The sequence below is a fragment of the Hypomesus transpacificus genome, chromosome 9, assembly GCF_021917145.1.
Source record: "Hypomesus transpacificus isolate Combined female chromosome 9, fHypTra1, whole genome shotgun sequence".
NCBI lineage: Eukaryota > Metazoa > Chordata > Actinopteri > Osmeriformes > Osmeridae > Hypomesus > Hypomesus transpacificus.
The window spans coordinates 9,889,404-9,917,092 of NC_061068.1; the positions used below are offsets into that span (position 1 = coordinate 9,889,404).

The 27,689-nt window shown below is 46.9% G+C and overlaps 1 protein-coding gene across 1 annotated transcript; it reads right to left on the bottom strand.

Annotated features, from left to right (window-relative positions):
• Positions 1–7,836: 7,836 nt before the first annotated feature.
• Positions 7,837–27,377, bottom strand: slc4a8 (solute carrier family 4 member 8). Its single transcript, XM_047026644.1, has 24 exons — positions 27,316–27,377; positions 19,836–19,917; positions 18,080–18,241; positions 17,365–17,500; positions 16,750–16,910; positions 15,180–15,368; positions 14,495–14,583; positions 13,785–13,942; positions 13,467–13,554; positions 13,227–13,373; positions 12,976–13,076; positions 12,387–12,561; positions 12,165–12,298; positions 11,748–11,993; positions 11,245–11,350; positions 10,908–11,069; positions 10,705–10,818; positions 10,272–10,433; positions 9,772–10,023; positions 9,461–9,529; positions 8,841–9,014; positions 8,502–8,633; positions 8,303–8,406; positions 7,837–8,008 (listed from the first exon to the last, which is right to left on the bottom strand). The coding sequence occupies exons 1-24, from the start codon at positions 27,358–27,360 to the stop codon at positions 7,837–7,839; spliced, it is 3,360 nt and encodes a 1,119-aa protein (XP_046882600.1). The 5' UTR covers positions 27,361–27,377.
• Between the last annotated feature and the right edge of the window lie 312 nt (positions 27,378–27,689).

Sequence of the window (27,689 nt, forward strand, 5' to 3'; positions counted from 1 at the left end):
GTGACCAATCATGCAGTGTCAGAGAGGAGTTTGTGTCCCTGATGTGTGTGTACTCATCCTTTTCAGTGTATGTGCCCAAGTGAATAGACATATGCGCAAGCACATACACATTAACAAACACGCACCCCACACATAGCTTAAAGATGCACACTGTTCTCCTTCGGTGATCACATGGGAAGTTCAGTCATTGTCAATGACTCTTATTGATTGAGAACATTGATCTAAGTATTGTTGGGTGGGTAGGGTTGAAACAACCATCTCAATGTGACCCTTGATACCCTAAACACAAACAGACATACATGCATTGGTTTTCTTGCATCCAAGTTTTTGTATACAACATTTTTACGTTTTACGTTGAACCAAACCATCAGGTTAATTTTTTTTTTTTTACAAAAAATACGTGAAGTGCATTCTCTCTCATGATAGCTGTTGTTCTGTATTTAGAGTTGTGGTATAGGCGGGGCACACATACACTTCTCATGTTACACGGCCATAAACACGCCACGCTCCTCTCTGCTCATCTCCCACTACCCTCGACACACACGTCCTTCTTTACCTGGCAGACTTGAGATCTCTGTCTCTGCCTCTGCTGTGTTCTACAGTATGACCTCTGTCAGAGGACCAACAGGGCTGATGGCTCCTGCTCAGCTCAGCTCTTTCTGTCAGACCTGCTTCGCTGACAGGCCCCCAAACCCCTGTGGATGGCTTGTTCTCCCACACAATGGATCTAAACAATCACTAATGTGCCGTAAAAGCAGTTTTGTTCCCGGCCCAGGTAATCCACACAGTTTGATTCCTACTGACTAGGACCTAAAAGATAGTGACCCTAGATGTCATCTGACACACACACAAGCAACCAGGTCTGTGGCCTGCTCACTGACACACGGGCCTCTGTGACAGATGGAATGGCTGGAGGGATTCACCTCAACATTTCTCTTAAGGTGTAATATAAAACCACATTTGCCAAATACAAATATATGTGTGCACACATTGTTGAAACACACATGCACACACAAGCACACACGCGTCACCCACACATTTCAGATGTGGCCGATATTAGATTGTGTAACCCTAACCCGGGTCTCTCTCACCCCCTGGGTGGGATGGCTCACATGATGGAACCCCCAGAGGCTCAGCTGTTTGTCACTCTAATTCTGTCCCCAGCAGCTGAACACTGGCCTGCTGCACATGGCCGCCCCCAAGCCTGCTGGGGGCGGAAAGGAAGAGGAGAGGGAGAGAGAGGAGGGGGAGGAGAGAGGGGGAGAGGGAGGGGAGAGAGGGGAGGGAGAGAGAGGAGGGGGAGGAGAGAGGGGGAGAGGGAGGGGAGAGAGGGGAGGGAGAGAGAGGAGGGGGAGGAGAGAGGGGGAGAGGGAGGGGAGAGAGGGGAGGGAGAGAGAGGAGGGGGAGGAGAGAGGGGGAGAGGGAGGGGAGAGAGGAGAGGGAGAGAGAGCAGGGGGAGGAGAGAGGGGGAGGAGAGAGGGGGAGAGGGAGGGGAGAGGGAGAGAGAGAGGGAGAGGAGAGAGAGAGGGGGAGAGGGAGGGGAGAGAGGGGAGGGAGAGAGAGGAGGGGGAGGAGAGAGGGGGAGAGGGAGGGGAGAGAGGGGAGGGAGAGAGAGGAGGGGGAGGAGAGAGGGGGAGAGGGAGGGGAGAGAGGGGAGGGAGAGAGAGGAGGGGGAGGAGAGAGGGGGAGAGGGAGGGGAGAGAGGGGAGGGAGAGAGAGGAGGGGGAGGAGAGAGGGGGAGAGGGGGGAAAAAGAGGGGAGGGAGAGAGAGGAGGGGGAGGTGAGAGGGGGAGAGGGAGAGGAGAGAGGGGAGGGAGAGAGAGGAGGGGGATGAGAGAGGGGGAGAAGGAGGGGAGAGAGGAGAGGGAAAGAGAGGAGGGGGAGGAGGGGGAGGAGAGAGGGGGAGAGGGAGGGGAGAGAGGGGAGGGAGAGAGAGAGGGAGAGAGAGGAGGGGGAGGAGAGAGGGGGAGCAGGGAGGGGAGAGGGAGAGAGAGGAGGGGGAGGAGAGAGGGGGAGAGGGAGGGGAGAGAGGAGAGGGAGAGAGAGCAGGGGGAGGAGAGAAGGGGAGGAGAGAGGGGGAGAGGGAGGGGAGAGAGAAGAGGGGGAGGTTGAAGCACATGTCTCTTGGTGGGGTTATTTGAGGTAATCTGAAACAGCAAGCCAGGGATCGGTCTTAGAATTGATTGGGTCAGCAGGACTGTTTGTGTCCTTGTATGTGTGGATATACAAGTATACTAACAACAAGAATGTGGTCTGTGTAATAGGTGCTTTAGAGTGTTAATTTGCTACAGGCATATTACACAATCTTAATAGTTACGTAGATAAACAGACTTTTTTTTTTTATGCTGAAAAACAGAGACAGGAAATGTATGCAACCAGAACAGGAAAAGTGTGTTGAACAGGGTATTGTCTGGCAAATAACGTCAGCACTCTCATGCTTAAATCACACATACCCACACAAGCACACACACCAAAACATATTTCAGTTCTCATATTGTGCTTCTCTTCTCATGTACAGATGGTCAATAAGCTGGCCTGCTGGCCAAGCTATAGGATTCAAGGTTACAGAGCAGCACCATCTCAGTGGTCTTCAATGACACCACTAGAGAAGGGCAGTGAGAGGCCGGTCATGTCTGAAAAAGCAACGATAGAGGAAGCAAATCTTGATTTTCTCAAATGTTCTTTCTTCTGGCCATAACAAAGAGTTAATTAAACCTCTTAAAGCGTACACACGCACACACTCACACACATCACACACACACACACAGCGAGCAGCCTGGGGCTCCACGTTTGAGTGTCTTATTGTTCTCTGGTAGAGAACATAATATCCAGGGTCTGGTAATGGAGGTTAAATTAATTGCTGACAAATCTGTATTCAGCGGTTTCCTTTCTCCGGCTCTGACGGATTTATGACAGAGATTGATGGAGGGGAGGGCCGGGTCCAAGAGCTGCCTCTGTTTACTGGATAAAGGCAGACAACAGTCTAGTGGATGAAAGAGGGATAGAGAGAGACAGAGAGAAGGATGTACAGAGTTGTTTTGGTAAGGTCTTTCATACATGGAGGCCGAAGGCCTTTGAGCAGTGCTAAGGAGTGTGTAGAGTACTTGTGTGTTTTGATTCCTTGATTAGAAGTAAAGACAAAAGTGACATGCTGTCACTGTCATTTCCTGGGCTGCAGTCATTGGCCAGCAGCACTGACAGCAGCATGTGTCACCTGGGTGGATCTCTAACACAGGATGAATAGGATGGATAACCTGCCGGCTTTTCTTTACATCAAATTGTACTATACTGGTGATATAGACTTAGACAGAAATATGGATGATTTACATAAAGGTCTATTGAAAACATGGTCCGGATGTTCAGTGCCAGTGTCATCTGACTGAAGGGTCCCCTTTCACTTTCTGTCCATGGCCACACCCCGGCCAGCCACACCCCGGCAAGCCACACCCCTGCAAGCCACACCCAGCCCAGCCACACCCCGGCAAGCCACACCCCGGCAAGCCACACCCCGGCAAGCCACACCCAGCCCAGCCACACCCCGGCTGATGTTAGCGCTCCCTGATGGACTGGGGTGGAGTCCCACCAGCTGTTTGTAATCAAGAGCGTTCAAGAGTCCTGGCCACATGATGCCCTGAGGCCAACACTGGACATTCTCCCCCTGCCCCCAACCCACTCACCCACTCAGTGTGCTTTACCAACCCTCACCCACACGCTTCTGCTATGTTCACAAGTTCAAAGTTCTGTTCTTGCTTTAAGACCAAATGAATGGATGGATGGAGCTAGTGTGATCCAAAACTCTGGAAGTGGCGGATGAGCTCGAGGGTCTCGAGGGCTTCTTGCTCAAGATGCCTGGATAGCAAAGGTGGAACTCGAGAGCAGAGGAGGAGATGGGGGAGGGGGATGCCAAAGTAGAGACACGAGTGGCTGATATTGCACGGATGTGATTTTTAAAGGACTACTGCTCAGTCATACGTTGGAATTAGTTGATGAGTATGTGGTGTGTACATTGTGAAGTTAATCAGGTGCGTAGACGAGGTGGGAGGTGTGGTCTTCTCCGAACCATAATAAAGTCAACCTCGATCAACCCCAGATGTGACTCACCCTCCTTTAAGGAGAGAAAGTTAAGGGCGGAGACTGGCTCCTGTCTTAATATAGCCCTGAGAGCCCTGGCCATTGAGTTTGATGGGGTTGAGTTGGGAATCCAGCTGAAGTTTTTTGAGGGACCGTTGCCAGATGGTGATTAAGAACACTCTTTATCTTAGAGAGATGCACAGCAATAGAGTCGCAAGTTTCACAAGTCCATTGAAATGATGCGGTTCCGTTCCTCTTGACAGTGTCCTAGTCCTATCTATATTCAATCTTAATCTTACCTGGTGTTGTGGTCGCAATTTAATGTCTTAGTAGCAGTTAAGAGTAAATGGTGTTTAGAAAAGAAAAAGGTCGTGAATGGGATCCACTTCTCAGCTATGGTTGAATGCCAACAGTCTCTCTGTCGCCCTCTGGTGCATTTTAAAATCCCTCTCAAGCTTCTAACTGACTTAGTTACTGCCACCTAGTGGTAGGATGTTTTTCCTACCTATTATACTATTAATTTGTTTTTACTGTTTTCACACTGTAATTACACATGTATTATGTTGTTATTACGTTTTTAAACTGTTATTACACTTGTATTATGTTGTTATTACAAGGTTGTTACACTTATTACGCTATCATTACATTGTTACTACACTGTTGTTACACTGTTGCAGAGATTGGAAGTAACAAAGTACAAATACTTTCTCACTGTACTTAAGTAGATTTTTCTGGTATCAGTTTTTCACTATTTTACTGACAACCTTTTACTAAAAAGGCAGTAGTAATTACTACTTTTTACTTAACTATATGTCAGACCTCATAGTTTACTTTAACGTGAGTGAAAAAGTGTAGTCAGTACTTCAACTTTTACCAGTCTTTTAAAACATGATTATCTGTACTTCTACTTCAGTGACTGGATATTTGTTGGCTACTTTTGCCATCTTTGGATCTGCACAAAATGTAATATGGTGTTTAATTCTTACAAAAGTACACAACAAAACATAAACCAAGTATACTTTTAAATTTGTATGGTTTATTTCCATATTCATTAATCCAAAATTACATTACATACACATACAAAACATTCATAGTTATTGAGCTATATAGATGGAACATTCAGTGGTTAAAGTGGTTATCTTTCTCCATATGGCTCCTTAAGTAGGAGTGTATTAGTAGTATTTCTGTCTCTAATCACATTCCTTCCTTCCTTCCATCCCTTTCTCTTTCACTCTCTTTCTCTAAACCAGCACAACATCCGTCTTGCAGAAATGATATCCAGTCTTACACAATGTACACTTTACTGTCAACCAGTCACTACAGGGAGGCTGAGGAAAGGGAAGGTTAACACTACTGAATGCTTAGGTTTGTGGGCATGGATGTGAACAGTCCTCATGGGAAACAGTCCTGGGCATCACTCTCTCAGGATACCGATACAGCATTGAGATCCTGTAGCTGTCGCACAGATCCTGTAGCTGTTACATTTAACAAATGGAGCACTGTATAGCATGGTCAACCCAATGCCTTTTTGACATGAACAGTCAATGTGGGAGCCTGTGGCTCTGTTCCTCTCTGGCCTACCTTGGGCCTCAGTAGTGTTTACCGGTGAACGAGAGTCTGGGAAGGAAGAGGTTACAGCAACACTGACAGAACCACTGTGTACCGGACAAGGTCACCAATTCTTAAACACACACATTCAACAATACACCCTCAGCCACTCACACATACAGCATGCTGCCAGTTCTTATGGAAATCATACATTGAGCGATGTGTCAATCAACTTCAACAATTATATTGGTCATTACAAAGATTGCAAGAAGTATTTTCTGAGAGCACATTAACTAGCAGTATTGGGATTTATTCTGCAGGTTTATCGACTTGGTCCTGTACAGTTAACATATTTGTTATTTACAGTTCTTATTTGGTTGCAGTATTTTAATACTGTCAAAGCTGCTGTTGTATTTGTTTTGTCTATTGACTTGTTCTTCAGCTGTTTACCAAGTATTTCAGGCAATACCTTATCAACATTATTCAGTTATAGTAGGGGTCCAAAGACAACAGAACAGTTGTATAGAGGTACATCCAAATGCATCACAGGAACAGGGTAGCAGGCCTTACTGCTCTCAGTCAGAACAAACTCACTGGTGCCAGTGACTCGTTAAACAGCCATCCTACTACAGCAGCACTGCTCACCGGATGTCGAACCACTAGGCTGTTTGTGCAGGGTTACTTGGAAGCAGCCTACCAGGCCACACAGTCACAGACAGGACGGATGGGAACATGAGGACCATGACAGACATGGAAACATAAGGCAGTAGATCCTGGACTCCGGAAATATTGGAGGGATTCATGTGATGACTTCATTCACATGTGGATAACTATTGTGTAACAAGTGTTCTGCTAGCACAACTTTGTTACAACTTATACAGTCCAGAAAGAAAAGTGACTGTGATATTCGTATCTAAAATAAATCATCACAAATTATCGTAAAACAGCAATATATTCTCTTACTACATTTTGTAAAAAAAACACTGATCATATATGTATATATACTTCTATGTGTATATATATGTACTGTATCTACACAAAGTGCAACTACAACGTAAAGGCTTGTTATTATATAAGATTGTGCCGGAAGGACTCCTGTCTGGGCACTATCTGGGCTGACACCAGCTGAGACACATTTCGCAGATCACAGGTAGGAGGAATCTCCTTGGAGGTTAACCTATGACAGTAGCACGTTTCTACCCAGATGATCTGTCACAACGCAAAAGATGAACCTCAACATCCGAACGGTCTTTGTTGTTCTGTGATCTGGGATCAGTTATTGCTAATGTTAAGCCTGTTTGGTTTTAGGATATTTCACTCTCACACACACAAACACTCACACTCAAAGACACACACACACACACACACACACACACACACAGACAAGGTTGTACATTTGACGAATGGTAAGAGTGGTAGTGATCCTGTCCTTCTCTGGGCTTCCCTGACCTTGTACAACAGCTACAGCAGTATCAATACATTCACACACATCCCATACATTCTGAAGATGAGCAACTCCTTACATGACCACAGACCATTAAGTATAATTCTTATAGAAATATTGTGATGGCACTCATTCATGGTAGGTCATTATAGGTCTCTTTCATATTGCACAGAATCAACACAGACATTGTGCACAAAGATAGATCTCTATATTAGTGATCCAGTATTTTCATTCAAATCTAAAAATAATTTTACAAGACCACCACTGAGACCACAGTTATGGCACAGAAAAAATGGTGATAATATATTAAAATAAGTGACTAACAGTGCTACTGGAAAATCCTGGATTTGAATACAAGGAGTATTCATTATACAGAACTAGCTAATGGGTTGGTGTGAGAAATGATTTTGACCTGGAGGAGGGAGGATTTGTGTGTGATGTTGTGTTGGGCAGGATGTGCAAGAGCAGCAACAGTGAGGTGTGCTGTGTTAGGAACTGGTAAAGTAGTAAGTGGGTTCAGGAGGGCGTGTGCAGTACCATCGCTGGAACAGAAGGGGGCAGTGGTTTGAGTGTGTGGGTCACGGCCTCAGGAAGTGGGTGGGTCAGAGCATCCGTAGACAACAGCTTCCACACTCACTGGTCTATGAACTCCAGATCGTCAATCCTGACACACACACACACACAGGACGAGAGTGAAAGAGAGATGGACACAAACACCCCAAATCAACAGTGAGTTGAGAACAGCAGGACAGCCCAGGAGAAGGGACAGAGGGTCAGAGGTAGCAGGGGGAGCTGTGAGGAGGGCCACACGTCACAACATAGAAGGAGGAGGGCCTTGCCTTTTTAGCGGCCCCTGTGCGTGCGTCCTTTTGGTTGGAGCTGAGGGATTTCCACACGGTGGTTTTAGACATCTCATCAGAAATGTTTATATCAGAGGGGTCACACCTGGGGAGGCGGGGTCAGAAGGAGAAGGTATGGAAAGGGAGGGGGAAGGGGGGGGGGGGGCTGGGGTGTTAGTACTCAACAAGCAGTGCTCTTTAAAACCGACCAGGATGAAACATCACAGACAGAGTGACAGACAGACAGACAGACAGACAGACAGACAGACAGACAGACAGACAGACAGACAGACAGACAGGAGGATGACAATACTCTGCTCTCAGTCTTACCTGCCATCATATAACCAATTAATTAATGTCAGTGTAACTCTGTGTGCATTCTGTGTGTGTGTGTATTTACCTGGGGTCATGTGTCTTGGGAGATTGCAGGAGCTTGCTTTCCTCCATGGGGATCTGAATTACAGTCTTATCTTCTCCTGCTGTCCCCAAGATCTCCTCTGACTCCTATATGACACACACACACACACACACACGCTCTCAAATTACATGTGTAGCTGGGTACCACTTGAACAATTGTTTCATTGCTGTAAGTGAAGCACCTCCACAACGCTCTTGCAGGCATCATCCAGCCTCTTCTTCTTGCTCTCTGGCATGATGTCATCCAGGTAGCTTAGCTCCCTCTTGGAGAAACAAAGATCCAGCAGCTTGCGGATAAACACTAAAGCCAGCACCTACATGGACAAGGATACGGACTATTCAACAAAGCATGGCTTCCCATTGAAACAATCTCATTTCTTGCCATGTCTTTCAGCCCGACCACTCCCTAGGTTCGATGTTAACACCGCGTTGCCTAGCTTCAGTGGAGCAGGACTGTGCTGCTCAGTGTGGGTGATGTCATAAGCACACAGGGACGTGAGGGAGCGTCAGAGCAGCTGTACCATCATGGGGAAGACGATGGCGGCGGGCGAGGTCTTGATGACCCACAGCAGCACCAGACAGGTGAGCTGGGTCACAGTGAAGAGGTGCACCTTCCTCAGAGGAACGTGACGCAGGTAGATGAAGTCTGGCTGGTGCTTGGGCGGCATGGCAAACAACAGGAGGCGGTCGTATAACTGAGGGAGACAAAACAGGGAAGGACAGAGACAGATGAAGACCAGACGGCTCATCCTGTGGGAGATTCGGCACATTTGAAAAACGAGTGGAATAACAATGAGAAAGATACGGGCAAGACAGAACATTTAAATTTTTCATATGTAATAAGGAGAAAGTGAGAGGTGATCCAAATGTAATAAAGAGAAGGTGAGAGAGTGAGAATAAGGAGACAGCTGATAGCAGGGGACTCGGCCCACTTGAGCTTCTCCCCATAGAGGTTATAAACCAGAGAGCAGCTTGTAAGTAGGCCAGGAGAGCCGAGACCTGAACCCTCCCACTGACAGACTAACTACACACCAGAGATAAACACTGTCCACCAGCGTGTCCTAGTACACACAACAGTTGTGTGTTGGTGTGTAGTACCTGGTACAGTATCCGCATGTGGGTGTGTGTTGGTGTGTACTACCTGGATGCCCTTCAGTGAAGACGCTCCCATGTAAAGGAATACTCCATACAGGACTGGCATTGGGATGAACTGCAACACATGAAAGACACGCACAGACTCAAACACACACTAAGACTGGCACAGCGTGGGTTTTTGTCGAGATGCTACACCCCTGGGAACCCCAGTGAGCAGTACATATGTCTGGGTAGGAATCCGGACACGGATAACAAGTGAAGCGTGACAGAGTTTCGGAGGACGTCCCACGAGCAGTGGGGATTGCTCTCAGTGAGGTTAGAGTAGACGTTTGAGCTGAGCCCAGCTGTCAGACGCACCTGCAGAGCCCCGGTCATGAACACGGAGCAGCCCATGAGCATGAAGATCATGAGGCCGGTGAAGCGCTGCTCTCTGATCCCCAGGAAGCGGGGCTGCTCCCCCGGGGCGGAGCTCTCCGACTCCAGCTTCAGGCTGTTGACGTGGGAGATGGAGAGGACGGTGGCCGCCACGAACCAGGGCAGGCCCATGATGGAGCACACGGCCAGCATCACAGCCACCATGAGCAGGTCCAGGTGGTAGCCACAGCCCTTCTGCAGGGGCGGGGAGACACACACACACACACCTGTGAGACACACAGGCTCCAAAGAGGAGGAGTACAGTATTTGTCTCTCACTCAGAGAGAGGGGGCTGGTCAGGATTCGACAAGCAACTAAGACTGAATAATCAAATAGCTGAGCTCCTGTAACCAACCACATACAATATTTGAAGTTGGTACTGTATGAACGTTCTAGGTGAACATGACAGGCTGTGGTCCAGACGCCAGCAGCTGGTATCTCACCAGCAGTTTGTGCTCCTTGCGGTTGATGATGACAGCAGTGATCTGCTGGTCCATGAAGATGAGGATGGTGCAGAGCAGGGCAGGGATGGCAGCAGCCAGGACCGTCCACCAGGGGTTCTCTCCTATGGGGCTGATCAGCCAGCCACGGTCGTTTCGCGTTGGCTGGTAGAACACACCAACACACACAAACACACACACACACCAACACACAAACATGCAGCACACATGGGGGAGAAGTTGAACTGACTATAATATGTCGCTAATCATATTGTGGTGCACATACTATGATTCACAGTTCCCATTTTAGTTTTCCATCTTCTCAACATGAAATATTAACGTATGTATTATACTGTATGTGCACTATTGGAGTCCCAGTAATGCTTTATCAGAGGATATATTACAGTTGCATTGGATGTAAATAAAGATGTCCTACCTGAAACTTGCTGGGCACCTGCAGCTTCTGAGTGGGCACTCCGATGCAGTAGTCCAGCAGGACCATGATCACGATGGTCAGGAAGACTGCAAAGTCACTGATCATCGATCGTACCTGAACAAAACAAAACAAATCTATGATATTAATAAATGATATTGCAGGGAAAAATTTACTTTCTGACTTGTTGATATTGACAGTCATACTTTGGTTGGGAAGTAGCGGCTGGTCTTGAACTGCTTGAGGAAGCCGGACATCAAGAAGGTGGCAAAAAACAAAATGGCCGACCAGAAGAGCACGTCAGGGGTGTAGGGACCGTGGTGGCCACACGCTGTGCCCACAAACTGGCCCTGCATGCTCACACACTCCTACATCAAACAAAGAAAGGAGATATTTCAAATCCTTAGACAAAAAACTTAAAAAGTGTACATACTGTGTTCATAACGCTACATAAGATGATGTAATACTGCACAAATATTTAGATAATGTAATCATGTAATGAGAGGCTCTTGTTTCTGTGTTGTTGTGAGTCTGTGTGGTTACCTTGACAGTGAGGTTAGCCCAGGGCACAGTGGAAGCTGTTATGTTCCTCTTACTCCAAAGCTCCAGAGTGGCATTACTGGGCTCTCCAGGCTCTGCACACCGACAGCTACACACACACACACACACACACACACACACACACACACACATACACACACACACACACAAAGAAAGAAAGCCCAGGTACATCACAGAGTATTCAATGTGACAAGATCCTACACTGGCATCACCACAGGTATCAGGGCAGTAAGAGCAGCAAGTTCAGTACAGCTGTGGAATTGATGGCAGTATGAAGAAGACACAGAGACATAAGCCTCATCTCTGAAGCACAGGCCAGTAACAAGAGATCTCTCAGGAGGATGGGGCATTGTAGTTGGAAGTTGCGAAGGATGGAGGGCGGCACGCAGTCGTGTCTGGGCAAGGCTGACTTCTGCACACTTAATGATCTCGGCCCCTCGTATAATTGGGGACAACCAACTTGATGGGGCGGAGGCGGTGCTCACTAGGCGAGGGTGAGCTGGTCCAGGTTGCTGTGTGAGTTGATGGGGTAGAGCTCCCCCAGGTGGATCAGCTTCTCCAGCGCCTCGTAGATGAAGATGAGGCAGATGAGCGAGGCGAAGGCCTCCTCGGTGAAGCGCGTGATGTAGCACACCAGCGAGCTGGCGTCCGTGGCAACCAGGACCAGGCACAGGAAGGCCGTCCACAGGCCGATACACGTCCTCAGAGACAGGTAAGACAGGCCGTAGTCCCTGACATGGAGAAAGGGGGGGAGAGAGACAGTCGAGAGATGGGTGAGAAGAGCAGGCATTCATGTGTTTCATGAACAAAAGGAATTTGATCCTACAAATCCAAGGCGTGAAGAACTACTATTGCAAAGTTCTGGATATCATGTGGAGTATGGGAACGCAGAAAGCACTGACTTGCAGAACTTGTAGAGGATCTTCTCAAAGACCAGCACAGGGCCTGTGCTCCCCAGGATGGTGAGGGGCTGGCCAGCGAACAGGGAGTAGGCTACCCCTGTCATAGACGCACCCAGCAGAGACTCGATGGCACTCTACAAACACACAGCAGGACAGACCCAGTATTATGTGTTATGTGGACACATTCACAGTATCATAGTGTGTGTGTGTGTGTGTGCTCACAATGCACCCATCGGTGGCCTCTCCGAGCAGTCCTCCGAAGGTGATGACCGGGGACATGCAGGCGCAGTAGAGGAACAGGAAGGAGGCGACACACTGCAGATTAATGCCGTCTCTATAGTCACTCAGGTAGAACGGAACCTTCCTCTTGATGTCCAGAATCAGACCTCCAAACAACCTAACCAGGAGGAGCGGCAGGGGTCATGCATGACAGCAGAGAGCAGCAGAGTGTGTGTGGAGGAGAGATCAGCAGAGTGTGTAGAGGAGAGAACAGCAGAGTGTGTGGAGGAGAGAGCAGCAGAGTGTGTGTAGAGGAGAGAGCAGCAGAGTGTGTGTAGAGGAGAGAGCAGCAGAGTGTGTGTGAAGGAGAGAGCAGCAGAGTGTGTGTGAAGGAGAGAGCAGCAGAGTGTGTGTAGAGGAGAGAGCAGCAGAGTGTGTGTGGAGGAGAGAGCAGCAGAGTGTGTGTGGAGCAGAGAGCAGCAGAGTGTGTAGAGGAGAGAGCAGCAGAGTGTGTGTAGAGGAGAGAGCAGCAGTAAGCACCAGTTGAAAGCGAGCCTGTAAGGTCTGTGGTGATGCGGAGCGGCCATCTTACCTTCCTGTTCTCTGCAGCTCAGGACCATGGTCCTCGGCATGGAGCTCCTCCTCCACCACGCAGGTGGTGCCGTTGGGAACCCCCGGCATTTTCCTCTTCTCCTACACATGCACACATGCACACGCAGCCAAATCATTACATTGCTACTTCTGTCAAATGCATCTGAAAGCAATGTATGAAGTCACATTTCAATCGCTGAGAGCAGTGAGTGTTCAGTACATGTCATACAATGCCAAAGCTGTCATTGTCACCTGGGAGGGGACGTTCTTGGGGGGCTCGATGCGTATGGAGGGGTCCCACTCCCCAGGGGGCAGCACAGTCACCTGGTCCAGGAACTCGTCTATCCCAGCCAGCAGGTCCTCTCGGTCCTTGGCCTTGTAGGCCACGTCATGGAAGATCTACCATGGAAGGACAGCACCGCTTAGGAGAAGATCTGGTGGGGGGGGGGGATATGGACGGTGGGACTGAAGTCATGAGGGAGGGGCCCTTGCCTCGTCTGTCATGATGGTTGCCATGGAGCGGCCAATCTCGTGGTATTGCTGAGCCTTTCCATCCTGGCCCAGGAGGATGAACAGGAACCTTTCAGTACGGTCAGAATGACTAGAATCATACTCTGTAACTCCTCGTAATAACTATCGTCAGCATTACAATGCATCAGGTAAACAGATTACAGAAATCCATAAGCATGTACTATAGTGACTCATACACCCCTTTGTTTCAGATTCTCCTCCTCCCGTGACACACACACACACACACACACTCACACACACACACACACAGTGTGTCTTCCTCCCTCCTTGTGGCTGTACCTGGTAGGTATGGGGACTTCAGTGAGGCCAGTGAGCAGCACAGCGGGGGACAGGCGGACGAAGGCCACGATGGGTCTCTCCAGGAAGTCCAGCTCTCCCACCAGCACGTTGGAGGCCTCCGCTCCTGTGGGGATCTTCTTCATGAAGTGCATGTCCACCTGCCGAGAAAGAGAGAGCGAGGCTGACTTCCACTCACTGGGAACTCTTTCTAACATGCCATCCATGCCTGTTTGGCCGGATGGGCATGTTTCTTTCACACTGTCTGTTTCAGTGGGTGTGTGTGCATTGGTCTGTGTGTGTGTAAGTTATTTGGACTTTTATTTCCCTTAAAATGATGTTTTCTATCTTGTCTCAGGTCTGGGAACAGATGTGCCCTCTGGGGCTGCAGACTAAGCTATGCAAGAAGTAAGTATGTGATCTGGCGCAACCACAACCACCCCACAAAAAAGTATTCACTCATCATTTCCATGTTCATTTCCCCTGCTGGCCCCTAGGCGGTGCTGTGTGACCCAGATGGTCTCTGGATGGCGCTGCAGATGGATGCCAGCAGATGTGTCAGGCCTTCAGGCCTTCAGGTCCGTCTCTATCATGCCCCCTTCCCCCTCCCTCTGACACACACCAAGACCAGCACTGGTCTAGTGGATCATATGAAGGCTACTCCATGCAGGGTAGGGATGGAGAGTAGTGTGTGTGAGGACTGAGTAGGTTACCTTGCTAAGGTCTACCTGGGCACTGTCTGGGTTGGCCCCGTTCTTCACCTCGACGCTGGAGGGAGGAGGCTGGGGGGAGACAGCAGGACCTGTGGATGAGGGGAGGGTGTGTATGTGTGTAGGGGTGGGGAGGGTGTGTATGTGTGTGTGTAGGGGAGGGTGTGTATGTGTGTATGTGTATGTGTATGTGTATGTAGGGGAGGGTGTGTATGTTTGTGTGCAGGGGAGGGTGTATATGTGTGTGTGTAGGGGGAGGGTGTGTATGTGTGTGTAGGGGGAGGGTGTGTATGTGTGTGTAGGGGGAGGGTGTGTATGTGTGTGTAGGGGGAGGGTGTGTATGTGTGTGTGTAGGGGAGAGGTTGGGGGGGTGGTCGGGGTAAGTACAGCAGACTCAGTACATTTCCTCTGCACAGTTGGTCCACTGCCAAGGGACTGAAACGATCCATAAAATGCTGCAATCTGTATTCTGTCAATACAGTCCATCTGGTGGGAACAATTGAATAGATTTGAGGTCGACGGTCCAGCTCCAGTGCCACTGTGACATTAGGTTAGGTGTTCTCTGTTCCTCTGTCCCTCACCCTTTAGGGTCTGCCTGATATTCACACCTATTCCCAATTCTGTCAGCTGGGTTAAGGTTAAGGTGAGGTTGACACCACCCCCCCCTCCCCCACATCTCTCTACCTACCAGCCTTGTCCATGTTGTGGGGCTCGGACTGCTTGCGGCCCGCATCGGCAAAGGAGCGCACCATGGGGATCAGGGCGTTCCTCTTCTTCTCGTTCTGGTGGTGGTGCCTCTTCAGGAGCGCCTCGCGCACCTTCACACGCACGCTGTCGTCCAGCTCGTGGGACGCCTCCTGGTGGTCCAACACCATGTCTGCAGCACAGGACACGCTACTCATGAAGTCTCACGCTCCACCATTCGGTATAAACTGTCCCCGCGCACGTCACCCTCCTGTTCAAACTGGCAAATCTCTAACCAGGGCTACTACTCTACTCAGTAACTCAATCATATGTCATGTGTTAAGAAAGCAGAATGTGTCAATACACCATGGGAAGCCTGCCGAAGGAAATGCCTCCACAGATGGTGTGTATCCTCGGTGAATTGCAGGATGTTTGTGTGTGTGTGTGTGAATATGTGCATGTGTTTGAGTGTGTGTGATTTAACCAAAGACATGTTCTGTGATCAAAATCCCTCCATATTTCTTGTCCATCCACTCCCTGCCTTTCCACCCTCCTGTCATCCGAAGGCCGAAACTGCTGAGTCAGAAGTGAATTACTGCTCCTCGCTCCCTTCTTCATGCCCCATCTCTCCATCATTCCTCCTTAATCAATAACACTCCCTTTCACCTTGGCCGTAATATACACACACACACACTATGGGGCTGGCTGTAATTCTAAGCACACCTGAAGGCCATTGAGTACATTTCCAATTCCAGTCTCAACTGCTCTGCTAACAGAAGCAAGGACACAGACAGGAAGACTAAGTGGAGCAGACAGTCCACCGCAGTGTCTCGTTGCATCTCCTTCAAGTGGAGCGGCACACCTACATCAACTTTACATCTGCTCGTCATTGTCTCGTTTATCTCATTTGTTTCAATCTCAACTTTTGCTTCTCTCTCTCTACCTCGTTGTCTATCCCCTTGTCTAGGCCTCGGCCTCTCTCTAATCCCTCGTGAAGAGAGTGGACGTGACAGGTGCGGGTGGCAGGTGTCACATGGAGAAGAGGAAGAGAGGGATGAGGGAGGAGAGTCACCCCTTCAGTCTGTGCACCTGTCTGTCACCTTTAGTCCACCTGCTTAACCATCAGGAAGGTCAGACGGACTGACAGGCGGGACTGTGTGTGTGTGTGTGTGTGTGTGTGTGTGTGTGTGTGTGTGTTAGAGACAGTAACAGTTTACTTCTCCAGTCATTCAGGGAGTTTGTGTTTTGTCTTTTGAAGATGCTTTGAATAGCCACAGTAGCAGTGAGTCACCATAAAGTAACAGACCTGATGCAGGCAGAGAGGTACTGATACACTGAAAGCTTGTGGGTTTGGATTAGGCATGGTACTAGTTGGTATGTCTAGTTGCTGTGGTCATTTGAATTTCATTCAAAGAAACCTTTCTCAAACTTTTGAGCAGTGGCAGAGTATTACAATGGGCATATAACATATCTCCACATTTTCCAATACTGTATAACACTATGATTATTGATGATATATGATTTGACCATTTCCAGTGTATGTTAAGTGGGCCCTCAATGTGTGTGCAACTGACCTGCGATCTCCTCGATGCTGTTGGCGTGCATGTCCAGCAACACACTCCCGTTGATGAGACAGCTCCTCAGCTCAAACAGGCTGTGAAGGGAGAGGGTGGCCACGTAGGGCTTACTCCAGCGCTCCCCCCCATCCTCCACATCCTCCTCAAACTTCAGCCACCTGGAGGGGGGGCAGGGGACGGGCAGGGGGTGTGGCAGAGGGACGGGGCAGGGGGTGAGTCAGGGGGACGGGGCAGGGGGTGAGGCAGGGGGACGGGGCAGGGGGTGAGGCAGGGGGACGGGGCAGGGGGTGAGGCAGGGGGACGGGGCAGGGGACGGGTCAGGGGGTGAGGCAGGGGGACGGGGCAGGGGACGGGTCAGGGGGTGAGGCAGGGGGACGGGGCAGGGGACGGGTCAGGGGGTGAGGCAGGGGGACGGGGCAGGGGGTGAGGCAGGGGGACAGTAGTGAGAGATGAGCACCAAGATTCACAAATAACCACAAATAAATGTCAGTTTCAGAAGCAGAAAGCAGAATGGGGATGTATGGACAGGGTATTTGATTGAGAGGTGCAGCTGTTAAACCCTCAGTGCAGGGTGCTGGATGCATGAGCGCCTAGCTGGAAGAGGTGTCTGACCTGGCTGTCTCCTTCCACTCGGCATCTTTGCCCTCCTTCACACAGATCTCATCCAGCTCTGTGAACAGCTCGTGGGTCACATGCTCCGCGTCCTCCTCTGTCCCCAGGATGAACTGCACCCTTTGAGAGGGCGTGTCTGGGGAGAGATGGAGGAGGAGAAGGAGAGACCGGTGGGAGGGAGGTTATGTTGTGGGTGAACGAGAATAAATTGTTTAAATATCAATAAAGTCTTACAGGTTTTACTGACTTGTTTGATGGAAAAAGTATTGATCGTTAGCTTCACTGTTGCTGATTGGCTGGTGACAGACTGTGAACTTAATATTTTTTTCCCATTGGCAAATCTCGGTCATACACACACACACACACGCACACACAAACAGTCACACATACTGTGTGTTTGAGTGACATCCTGCTCTGGGAGGTTAATTAGCGGGGTTGTCAATTGAAGCCTGCAGGGCTGGCTGCATGTGTGTGTGAGTGTGAAATGGATGGATGGATTAGAGCCACTGCCCTGGCCTGAGGCTGTATCGACACAGTGCACAACCACTGCCCTCCACCAGAACTGAAACATGGACTTACAGTTTAGGCTCGCCTTGCATGCATGACATAACACATTTTCTAGAAATGTTCAATACATAAAACGCAGTCCTTCAAAAGAATCCCCTTTCATAGAGTGATTCATTAGGCTATTGGATTTATGAGTTATATGTTCTACCATGAGAAGACGAGGACCCTTCTCCCTCCACCTCCTGCGGCTGGCTGGGAGTGCTGCTGGTCCGCCTCTCTTTCTTGCGGTGGCGCGAGCTGTGGGGCCTGTGGTGCCGGTGACTCTGCCTGCCCATGGGCATGTGCACCCCCACAAACAGAGTCCTGTGGCCTGGGCCAGAATACAGTAGGAAGGGAAGAGAGGAGAACTTCTACTGATGAAGTATTCTAAAAAACATGTTTGCCTTGAGCACAACTTCATGCACAACTTTTTTTACTTCAGAGAGAGAGAGAGAGAGAGAGAGAGAGAGAGAGAGAGGAGAGAGAGATAGAGGGAGAGAGAGAGGAGAGAGAGAGAGAGAGAGAGAGAGAGAGAGAGAGAGAGAGAGAGAGAGAGAGAGAGAGAGAGAGAGAGAGAGAGAGGGGGAAGGAGGGAGAGAGAAATAAAGCATGGGTTAAGGCAGTGGTTCCAACCCTGGTCCTCTGGACCCCCTGTCCTGCATGTTTTAGATGTTTCTCTGTTCCAACACACCTGATTCAAATGAATGGGTCGTTATTCAGCTCTGCAGAAGCCTGTTAACGACCATTCATTTGAATCAGGTGTGTTGGAGCAGGGAAACATCTAAAACACGCAGGGCAGGGGGTCCCGAGGACCAGGGTTGGGAACCACTGGGTTAAGGCATAGGAATAGAAGGAAGGAGCAGAGCAGTGTGGAACGTGAGGGTTTTATTGGTCTAGTCCTTCCATCAGCACATCCCAGTGAGGGAGCAGTAGAGAGGGAGGACAGAGCAATGGCCAAGAAAACAACAGCATTTAAGATCCTGTATGTCTGATACATTTAGAGATAGCACTGAGAGAAAACAGCAAGAATAAAAATGACATTTACAGTTCAAAAATACAACCACCAGGAAAGCAGCCGACCCTGTTACGTAATCTAGCTAGCCAATATCTGTTAGGCAAACATTTATGAATTAAACATATTGCACCAGGGCTTCGGCAGACACATGTTGCAAAGTTGTGTGTGTAGTGTGTGTGTGGTAGTGTGTGTGTGTCTGTGTGAGAAAGTGTTTGTGTGTGAATGAAAGCTGTGTGCCTGTGTGTGAATTAGGAAGTGTTCACTGAATTACAGTGACCAGACAGCTGCTGACAACAACAAAAACAGACCAAATCTTGTGACAGTATATTTGGGCTGGGGAGAAACCAGAACTACTGTGCTGGATGCACACCAGCCAGACTGTACCATTCATCTACGGATAGTGGGAATATGTGCTACTAGTGTGTGTGTGTGGGGTGTGTGTGTGTGTGTGGGGTGTGTGTGTGTGTGTGTGTGGGGTGTGTGTGTGTGTGTGTGAGCTCCATCAGCGATGACAGATTAGGCCCCCACTGGTATTCTCAAGTGTACCTGCAAGATGCATTATTAATCAAATACTCCATGAATGACATGGGCACTTTCTAGATCAAAAAGGTGGTCTGGAATGCTGTATAGCCTCATGAAAGATGCAACAACACAAACATGAGCCTGCCTGTCTGGCTAGACACACACACACTCACCAAGAGAGAGAGAAAGAGAGAGAGAGAGACAGACAGAGAGACAGAGAGAGACAGAGAGACACAGAGAGAGAGAGAGAGAGAGAGAGAGAGAGAGAGAGAGAGAGAGAGAGAGAGAGAGAGAGACAGAGACAGAGACAGAGACAGAGAAAGACAGAGTTTTATTAACTTATTAAGGATACAAAGCTGGTCTGTGAGGTCAGGTTTCTGGTACTCACTCTCCAGCTCTTCCTTCTCATAGTGGATGTTGAGGACTGAGCTGGTCCCTCCCTGGTCTACCACCACCTCCTCATCAGGCCTCTGAAGGAGCCACACACACAGACAAGAAAGAAATGACTCAAACCCAACCATGAAAATACGGATATTAAATGGATATACATATATATATATATGTATGTTTTACATGTTGTTTTACAGTCCTCCTCACAAAAACGCACACACATATGGTAGGCACAGCCAGCCATGATGAAGAGTTGTGTTCTGTAGAAGGTCATTATGACCAGAGAAAACCATTATAGGAAGTTATTAAGAGCCCGGAACCAGAAACCCATAATTGAGATCCTATTACGGAAAGGCATCAAAGCCTTCACTGGGCAGCACTGACAAAGAGACACACACAGAGAGAGTGACAAACAGAGATAACGCAAATCTAGGCTACTCTATGGCTACAATTCATACTAGTGAGAGATGGACTTATGACAGACTAGTCTCAGAGACCAAGGGAATCATAAGAAAAAAATCAAATCAGTCAAGTGGCAATCAATTTGATGTTTTCTGTACTTCTCTTTAAGAGTGTAACTAACAGAATGAGTGAGAGAGACAGAGTGAGAATAAGACAGAGACAGAGTATAGTTCAGCTCCAGAGGAGTCATGGGTGTTGTGAAGTTCCCCCCCCCATGATGACGTCCACAGTCCAGTCCAGTAGGCTGGGTGGATGTGGGCGGTCTGCGCAGCAACCACATCTGTCTCCAAGGAGTTGCACTGATCTCTATCTAGTCATTACCATTCCTGTTCCAACCATTGTATAGCACCCTTTCCCAATGATGTATTCAATCCAGTCTACAGTAGCTAATTGTACTGCATATTATTGATATTGGAATCACTTTGATTCAGTGCTCTGCCATCAGTGTTAAATCTCATGTAGAGGGGTTGACGTAATAATCTGGTAGGCTAAAATGCACTATTAGCTCAGTTGCAATTGCTGGGTGGTGAAGTGTGTAGGTGCGGGTCGGTTATCACTGTGCTTTCATCCTACCGGCTGCTCTCCATAGTAATGCAACCTTTGACAGACCTGTGGCACACACTGAGGTGTAAATAAAGCTCTCATGAATATGGATGCTTCCTCCTACTCTACACGGAGACGAGTGTGTGAACATGTGCTCAGAGCTAGCATTCTGAGAACCATGGGGGGCAGTATTTATACTGTGTGTTTGTGTGTGTGATAAGAGAGAAAAACAAAACATAAGTGTGTTAGTAAGGAGAAGTGTGTGTAAAGTGAGTACTATGTTGGAACTATGGGTTTGGGTCAGGAATCAAGGTTATGTAGTCTATTTAAGTTATATTTGCAGAAAATATTTAGGTTGAGCCAACTCTTTTTGATTGGCCAGCCAGTGAAATGACCCCATCCGGTTATTATTGGACAATCCCATGTCAATACTATTGACCTACACCAAAGCACTATGAACAACACACACAAGCACATAAGGCCACTATAAGCTACAATCAGATAAGAGAGTCATGATAACTACCGTATCTCAAGTTCACCCGTATTGTACTACATTTGAACTATACTGAGCAACCTCCACAGTTCATCAATGCTTATTAATTATATGCATGTACTATTAACTGAAAAATTTACAGTAATGTTAATCTAGGGTGTGGTCTCAGTCTATCCAGACAAGAGCTATACGGGATCTGCAATATGTATGTGTATGTGTGTGCGCGCAAGTGTGTGTGTGATCTCCAGAGGCACCTTAGATCCTAAATTATGGACATAAACTAATCAGGATCTCTCTGACAGCCTTGATGGATCACAGTACCTCTGCAGCCAGGCCAGCCCTTCAGCATCTGGCATGGCATACAGTATGTTTGTGCTTCCTCTTTAAATGTGTCTGCGTGTGTGGACTCATTTCAACAACTCCCTACACCAGTGCCTGTGCCAACACTGGCTTTTTACTGTAATTGGGAATCTAAATATCCAGTCAGCACACAGTATTTTGAACAACTACACTGAGTTGAGAGATGAAGCTTAAGATGGAGATCCTTTTTCTTAACCCACTTTATTTGTTATTGTAGCAATTGTAGCTTTACAGGGTGTGTATTTCAGTGTGCTTATCTGTGTGTGCATATCCGTAATGTGTATTGTATCGGAATACAGGATTCAGACACATTTTTCCTAGTTTCACGGGCTGACCCGAAACACATCAGTAATGTACAGTAATTTGACTCGCTAAGAAAAGGACTTCAGAATAAATCCTGTACCACACATCTTTTTTGAGTTATGAACTGGGATGAAAGGGAAATGTGTATGACGAAGAGCTAATTAATGCAGAAATTCATTTTTGGGTGACCTGATCAAATTCAAATTCAGACCTCATTAAAACCTCATTCGGGGGTGCTGCATTTTGAACGGTCTGTCACAATACTGTCTCTCTGCCCCTTGCACTTCCATCTCAGGCAGCCTGTATGGAGACACTGAGACACCAACACACGAACACACAAGTTTGTATTGCAATTCTTGTGGAAACTCACAATTTAGTCCCAGTCAAAATCCTGTTTTCCTTAACCCTTAAACCTAACTTTAAGGCTTACCCTGACCGGAACCTCAATCCTAACTTTAACCAAAGACACCTAACCTGAAACCGACTATTGGCCCGCCAAATAATAGCTAAACAAGTCCACACACACACACACAACCTGTGTTATCAGGCTGTGCAGCTGTGGTTTGGTGAATGATGGCAGCTATTCAATCTGTGGGCCTGGGTTGTATGCTGGGTAATCAGCTGCAGGACTGGATGCTGTGCTGGACAGCAACACACAGACACCCACCCAGAGAACGAGCTACTCAAAGCTTTTAGTCACAGCAAAAAAGGCCATTAGATCTGATCAATTTCTTTGATTCTGTTGAGTGCAAATGAAGGGGGAGGGTATGAGAATGGGTCAGTGTTCTTTTAGGGTGGCAAGGGACCAGGGAGTGAACCAGGAGGCAGGGGACAGGATACATATTAGAGACTAGGATTACACAATATTGACATTACAGAACCTCAATGGTGCACTCATAAATGAACACAGATATCAGATGCCTGTATATCCTAGTCTTTCTCTATTTAGACAGTGAGGACTGTCTACTATAACGAACCATTGATGACAAGTGTGGGTTTGGCCACAGCTCATTAATGTTACTGGCTTAACAGCATGCTCACTATATTTGCTGTCATTCAGTTATTTTCTATTTTAAGAGGGTAATGGGTTAACCTCTAGTGTCCTTTTATTAGGCCAAACTAATTAAAGACAAGCCCAAAGGGAACCTGAGGTGCCACTTGCTTACTTGCATCACCTAGGTGCTGAATGCATGTGATTGAAATGTTTTTCAAATGGACAGAAATCTGTCATGGCTTCCTGTAATAAACAGATTACAATCCAGTATTCAGATTTTCTTCAGGAATGTCCTAAATGACAAAAAACAACAATATTTTTCCGAACATGTTGTGTACATCAGAACCAAACATTCCCATCTGACCAGACAAACTATTCTAGGTTATCTCTAAGACAAAGCTCCTCAAATATACTGTCATTTAAAGAGCCATTACTGAATGGAATTATTTTCCAGATCACATTATAAAAAAAAAAAACAGTGCTATTTTCAAGAAAACGATTGCAAAAATATTTTATGGAATTAAATGACTGAACAAACAGTAGATGATTCATCTTGTTTCCTGATGTTGTATTTATTTATAGAAAATATTCTTTTGGGTTTTATTTTTGGATCTTTGTAAAGCATATGTCGACTGAATGATTAATTGTATATATTTGGAAGTTAAATGTATGTTTTTTGTATTGGACCCCAGGAAGACTGTCTGTTCTTACAGCGTCAGCAAATGGGGATCCTAATAAATAACCAAATACAACACACCCTAACCTTCACCTCACCCCCCAAGGCCCATCACAGCTGCAGCACCTCAGGGAGCATGACTCCGTAGACATTTTCCACGCATCTTATGACACCACATCCCGCTGCACCAAGCAATTAAATGGCTTGCTGTCCTTGAGTTTCTAACGCGCTAACTGCTGCTGGCAGTCACACGCCGCAAACACACACCAACACACACACAAACACACACACTCCCTCATCATTTAACAATGCATATCAAGGCTAGGACAACAGCATTTTCTTCAACCTGTTGTTGCGGTGGTCTTGAGGCACTGACTAACAGGACAGCTATGTCTCAAGGATCTTGAATCTTTGATCACTATTGGAAACTTATAATGCAGAATGTAATGTCTAAGGATTATGAATTTCAGATTACTTGAATAAATCTGTTATATGACTAAACATGATGAGTGGGTTCCTTTTGTGAGGATGTCTGTCATCTCCATATTATATGTTGATATTTGATATGTAAATTAAGTCTGGATGCATAATGAAATGCAAATATTAAGATTATGCAATATGAGACAATACTGCCCAATACATGTGGGCTGAACATCAAGGCATGGCAATCATCAAGTTGATCGATGCCAAACTCAACCCAAACCAAGGGAGGGGATATTCATTTGTGGCGGACAGAAAGTGATTCCTCTGGGAAAGGATGAGGCAGCATGATGTATCTAACGAGGCCTGAGATAAAGAGAGGATGACTGCCAGCCCCCATCAGAGCCTCCCAGACCAACAGCATCGTCTGCTCTACTCACTGGACTGGCCTCCCCTTCAGTATCAGGGCAGACATACACACACACACCAAAGTAAGTGCAACGAAATACAAGGGTGACAACACCATAATGAGTAGAGACAAATCTGCTACAACCCTGTTGAGCATCATCACACATCAGGAACAACCAGGTGTCAGGAATGTTTACAATTGCAATGACATATCTTACAGTACACCTATTATACTCATCTATACTCTTCAATGTGTATATTATTATACTACTATACTTCCGTGCCCACCTCTCTCCACTATTTTCCCTATTCCTTTCCTTCCTCTGCTATTCTTCCTCTTCACATTCCCGCCCTCCCTTTCCTCTGCTCCCTCTTCTCTCCCTACAGCAGCACACTGAGCTGACAGCAGTGTTACAGATCCTGACTCAGACAACTGGGCCTGTCACTTCCAGGCTGGCTTGTGTGTGTGAGGGGCCGCAGGGGCACCCAGCTGGCTGCTACTACTGCTATTATTACTGCTACTGCTGCTGCTACTGCTATTATTACTGCTACTGCTGCTGCTACTGCTATTATTACTGCTACTGCTGCTGCTACTGCTATCATTACTGCTACTGCTGCTGCTACTGCTATCATTACTGCTACTGCTGCTGCTACTGCTATCATTACTGCTACTGCTGCTGCTACTGCTATTATTACTGCTACTGCTGCTGCTATTATTACTGCTGCTGCTACTGCTATTGTTACTGCTGCTGTTGCTGCTGCTGTTACAGTTACTGATGTTGCTACTGTTACTGTTGCTGTTACTGCTGCTGCTACTGTTACTGTTACTGTTGCTGCTGCTGTTATTGCTACTACTGTTACTGTTGCTGCTGCTGCTGTTCCTGCTGCTGTTACTGTTGCTGCTGCTGTTACTGTTGCTGCTGCTGTTACTGCTGCTGCTACTGATATTACTACTGCTGCCACTGCTGCTTAACAAAGTTTAGGCAATGGAGGAGTGGGTAAATATTAGAGAAACAGACAGTTGAGAAGAGGGGAGGGAAAAGAAGATGAGATGTGCTGCTATAACTGCTAAAACCTGGGCAGAATTACTCACTGACTGTTCAATTACACACTTTTTGGTCTCTATATTATTCTCTCTCTCACTCTCTCTTTGCCCCCAACTAACCTATTTTTGTCGGTTCATTGGCTGTTTTCATGATATAATTGTACTGCAGTTTTGCTTGTTTACCACGCTTCTCCACAGACACAGGCACTTTCTGAACATTGCTTGCCTTGTGTTAATTATCAATTAGATGCCCATTTACAAAATCACAAGGTTTTATCTTGGTCAATATTGGGTCACCTCTGCAACATTCAGGCTAAACCTAATAGTACACAAAAAGCTCTGGGACAATACAGGGACTAGGTGTCAGAGAGCCAGAGGGGTGATGCAGTATATTCATGCCTTTAATACTGGCCCTCTGTCTAAATTCATTGCCACTCTCCCAGGACACCACATACTGTCCTTTCTGGTCAGTCTGACTCTAATCAAGTCTCCACTTCCATTTAAACAAACAATATTATAACAAGAATATCATACAAGCAGGTTAACCTCACAAAGAAAAGAAAATCACATGGATGGTAAGACATCCTGTTTAGGAAGGACGCTCCTTGATCTATCAGCAAACATGTTTTACATTGACCACTTAAATTGGATCTGTTCTCTTATAACCTACTGTATGTTAGTGCCATCCATGTTATATGTACTGTACTTAATGACTGGTAACACCCTCCTGATCCTGTGTTTTCATCACCTTCTCCTGGCTTCAAGCTTAAGTGTGTATATACTCTTCTACTGCATTTCTTGCTCCGAACTGCGTATCTTGTCAGGTGACCACGCCAGATTGATTCCGTATTGACACAGGCTATATTTTTAATGTTAATGCATAAGCGACATTTAATGAATGTCGCCATCTCCATACTTCAAAAAAATCACATCGACAAAGGGTCTTTATTTGACCATTGTAACCGCGCAATCGCGGTGTTTTATGGAATCAGGATGGCGCCAAGGTCATTTGAGGGTAATTGAGAACATTTTGTAAACAAGTGTTATCAGACACAATTAACTTATACATGAACTTGATAATGCTACAACACATTGCTGTAATGTTAAATATTACAATGAAAACAAGCACGTTTACGTTATATTCTGCCTTTTCTGTTTATATTTATAAATACAAACCTCAGTCAATTATAGCTTGTAGACTACACTGAATAAACGAAAATAACGATGTTGCCTATTTATTTTATATTATATTTCCCAGGTAACGTGACTATTTACTTATTCCTTGTGTCCTATAACATGCATGACATCCCTAAACATGCATGACAGCGTTAAACTCCTAATTTCTACACTTGTTTACAGCTGTATAAAGCTCTCCACTGAGGATTCCACACGTGCTTACCTTTTAGAATAACACTACACCGGGCAAACTGTATCCCGTGGATCAATATGAGGTGGTATTTGTTGACAAATCATAATCATAGCAAAAAATGAACCATCATGACAAATTAATATGGCAGGAATATCATATTCATGATTTCGTTCAGTTATGCTACAATTGGTACATGGGCATTGGAAACTTTATTAACTGCGTGTGGGAAATGAAGATACTAATTGTGACTATTTTTGAATAACCCTTCAGGATTAAAAATAAAAATTAGGTTAAGGCTGTCAGGTACTTTTAATTACATCACCAACATTCATGTGTTTAGCTCTTGTAAGCTCTCTTAGGCTCTAATAGCCGTGGCTAAGTTCTGATGAGTAAACAGTACCTTACCTGGTAGCTTAGCATGCTTTCGGGGTCGTTGACTCCGGCAGGCATGACAGATGTCGTTTGACCTGTTCACAGAGTCAAAAGGTAAGGCTTGTAGCCAAGACGGCTGCAAGGTGCTCGCTCAAGCTTAGTTGTCAGGAAGCTGTTTATGAAGCTGTCATGCATTGGAAACAGTTCTTGTAGATTCTCTCAGCCACATGTCAAGAAACACCTTTCCAACCGAATTCAAGAATCCTTGTGTTCCGTTATGGTAGCTTCAAGTCCCGATCCGCGCGCTCTTCATGCTCTCCTCTCTTTTTTGGTCCTAGTTGAGAGCTGGTCTGGATGCTGCAAGCATCACTCCTCTCTCAACCAATAAGAATACAAGACAGACTATG

Bases quoted from the DNA above. Each gene is read 5' to 3' on its own strand.
- slc4a8 (XM_047026644.1), bottom strand. From the start codon at position 27,360: ATGCCTGCCGGAGTCAACGACCCCGAAAGCATGCTAAGCTACCAG. The intron at 13,077-13,226 runs GTGACAATGACA...GTGCATGTGTAG, and splicing joins CCAAGAACGTCCCCTCCCAG to GAGAAGAGGAAAATGCCGGG. The intron at 10,434-10,704 runs GTAGGACATCTT...GTGTTCTACCAG, and splicing joins AGGTGCCCAGCAAGTTTCAG to CCAACGCGAAACGACCGTGG.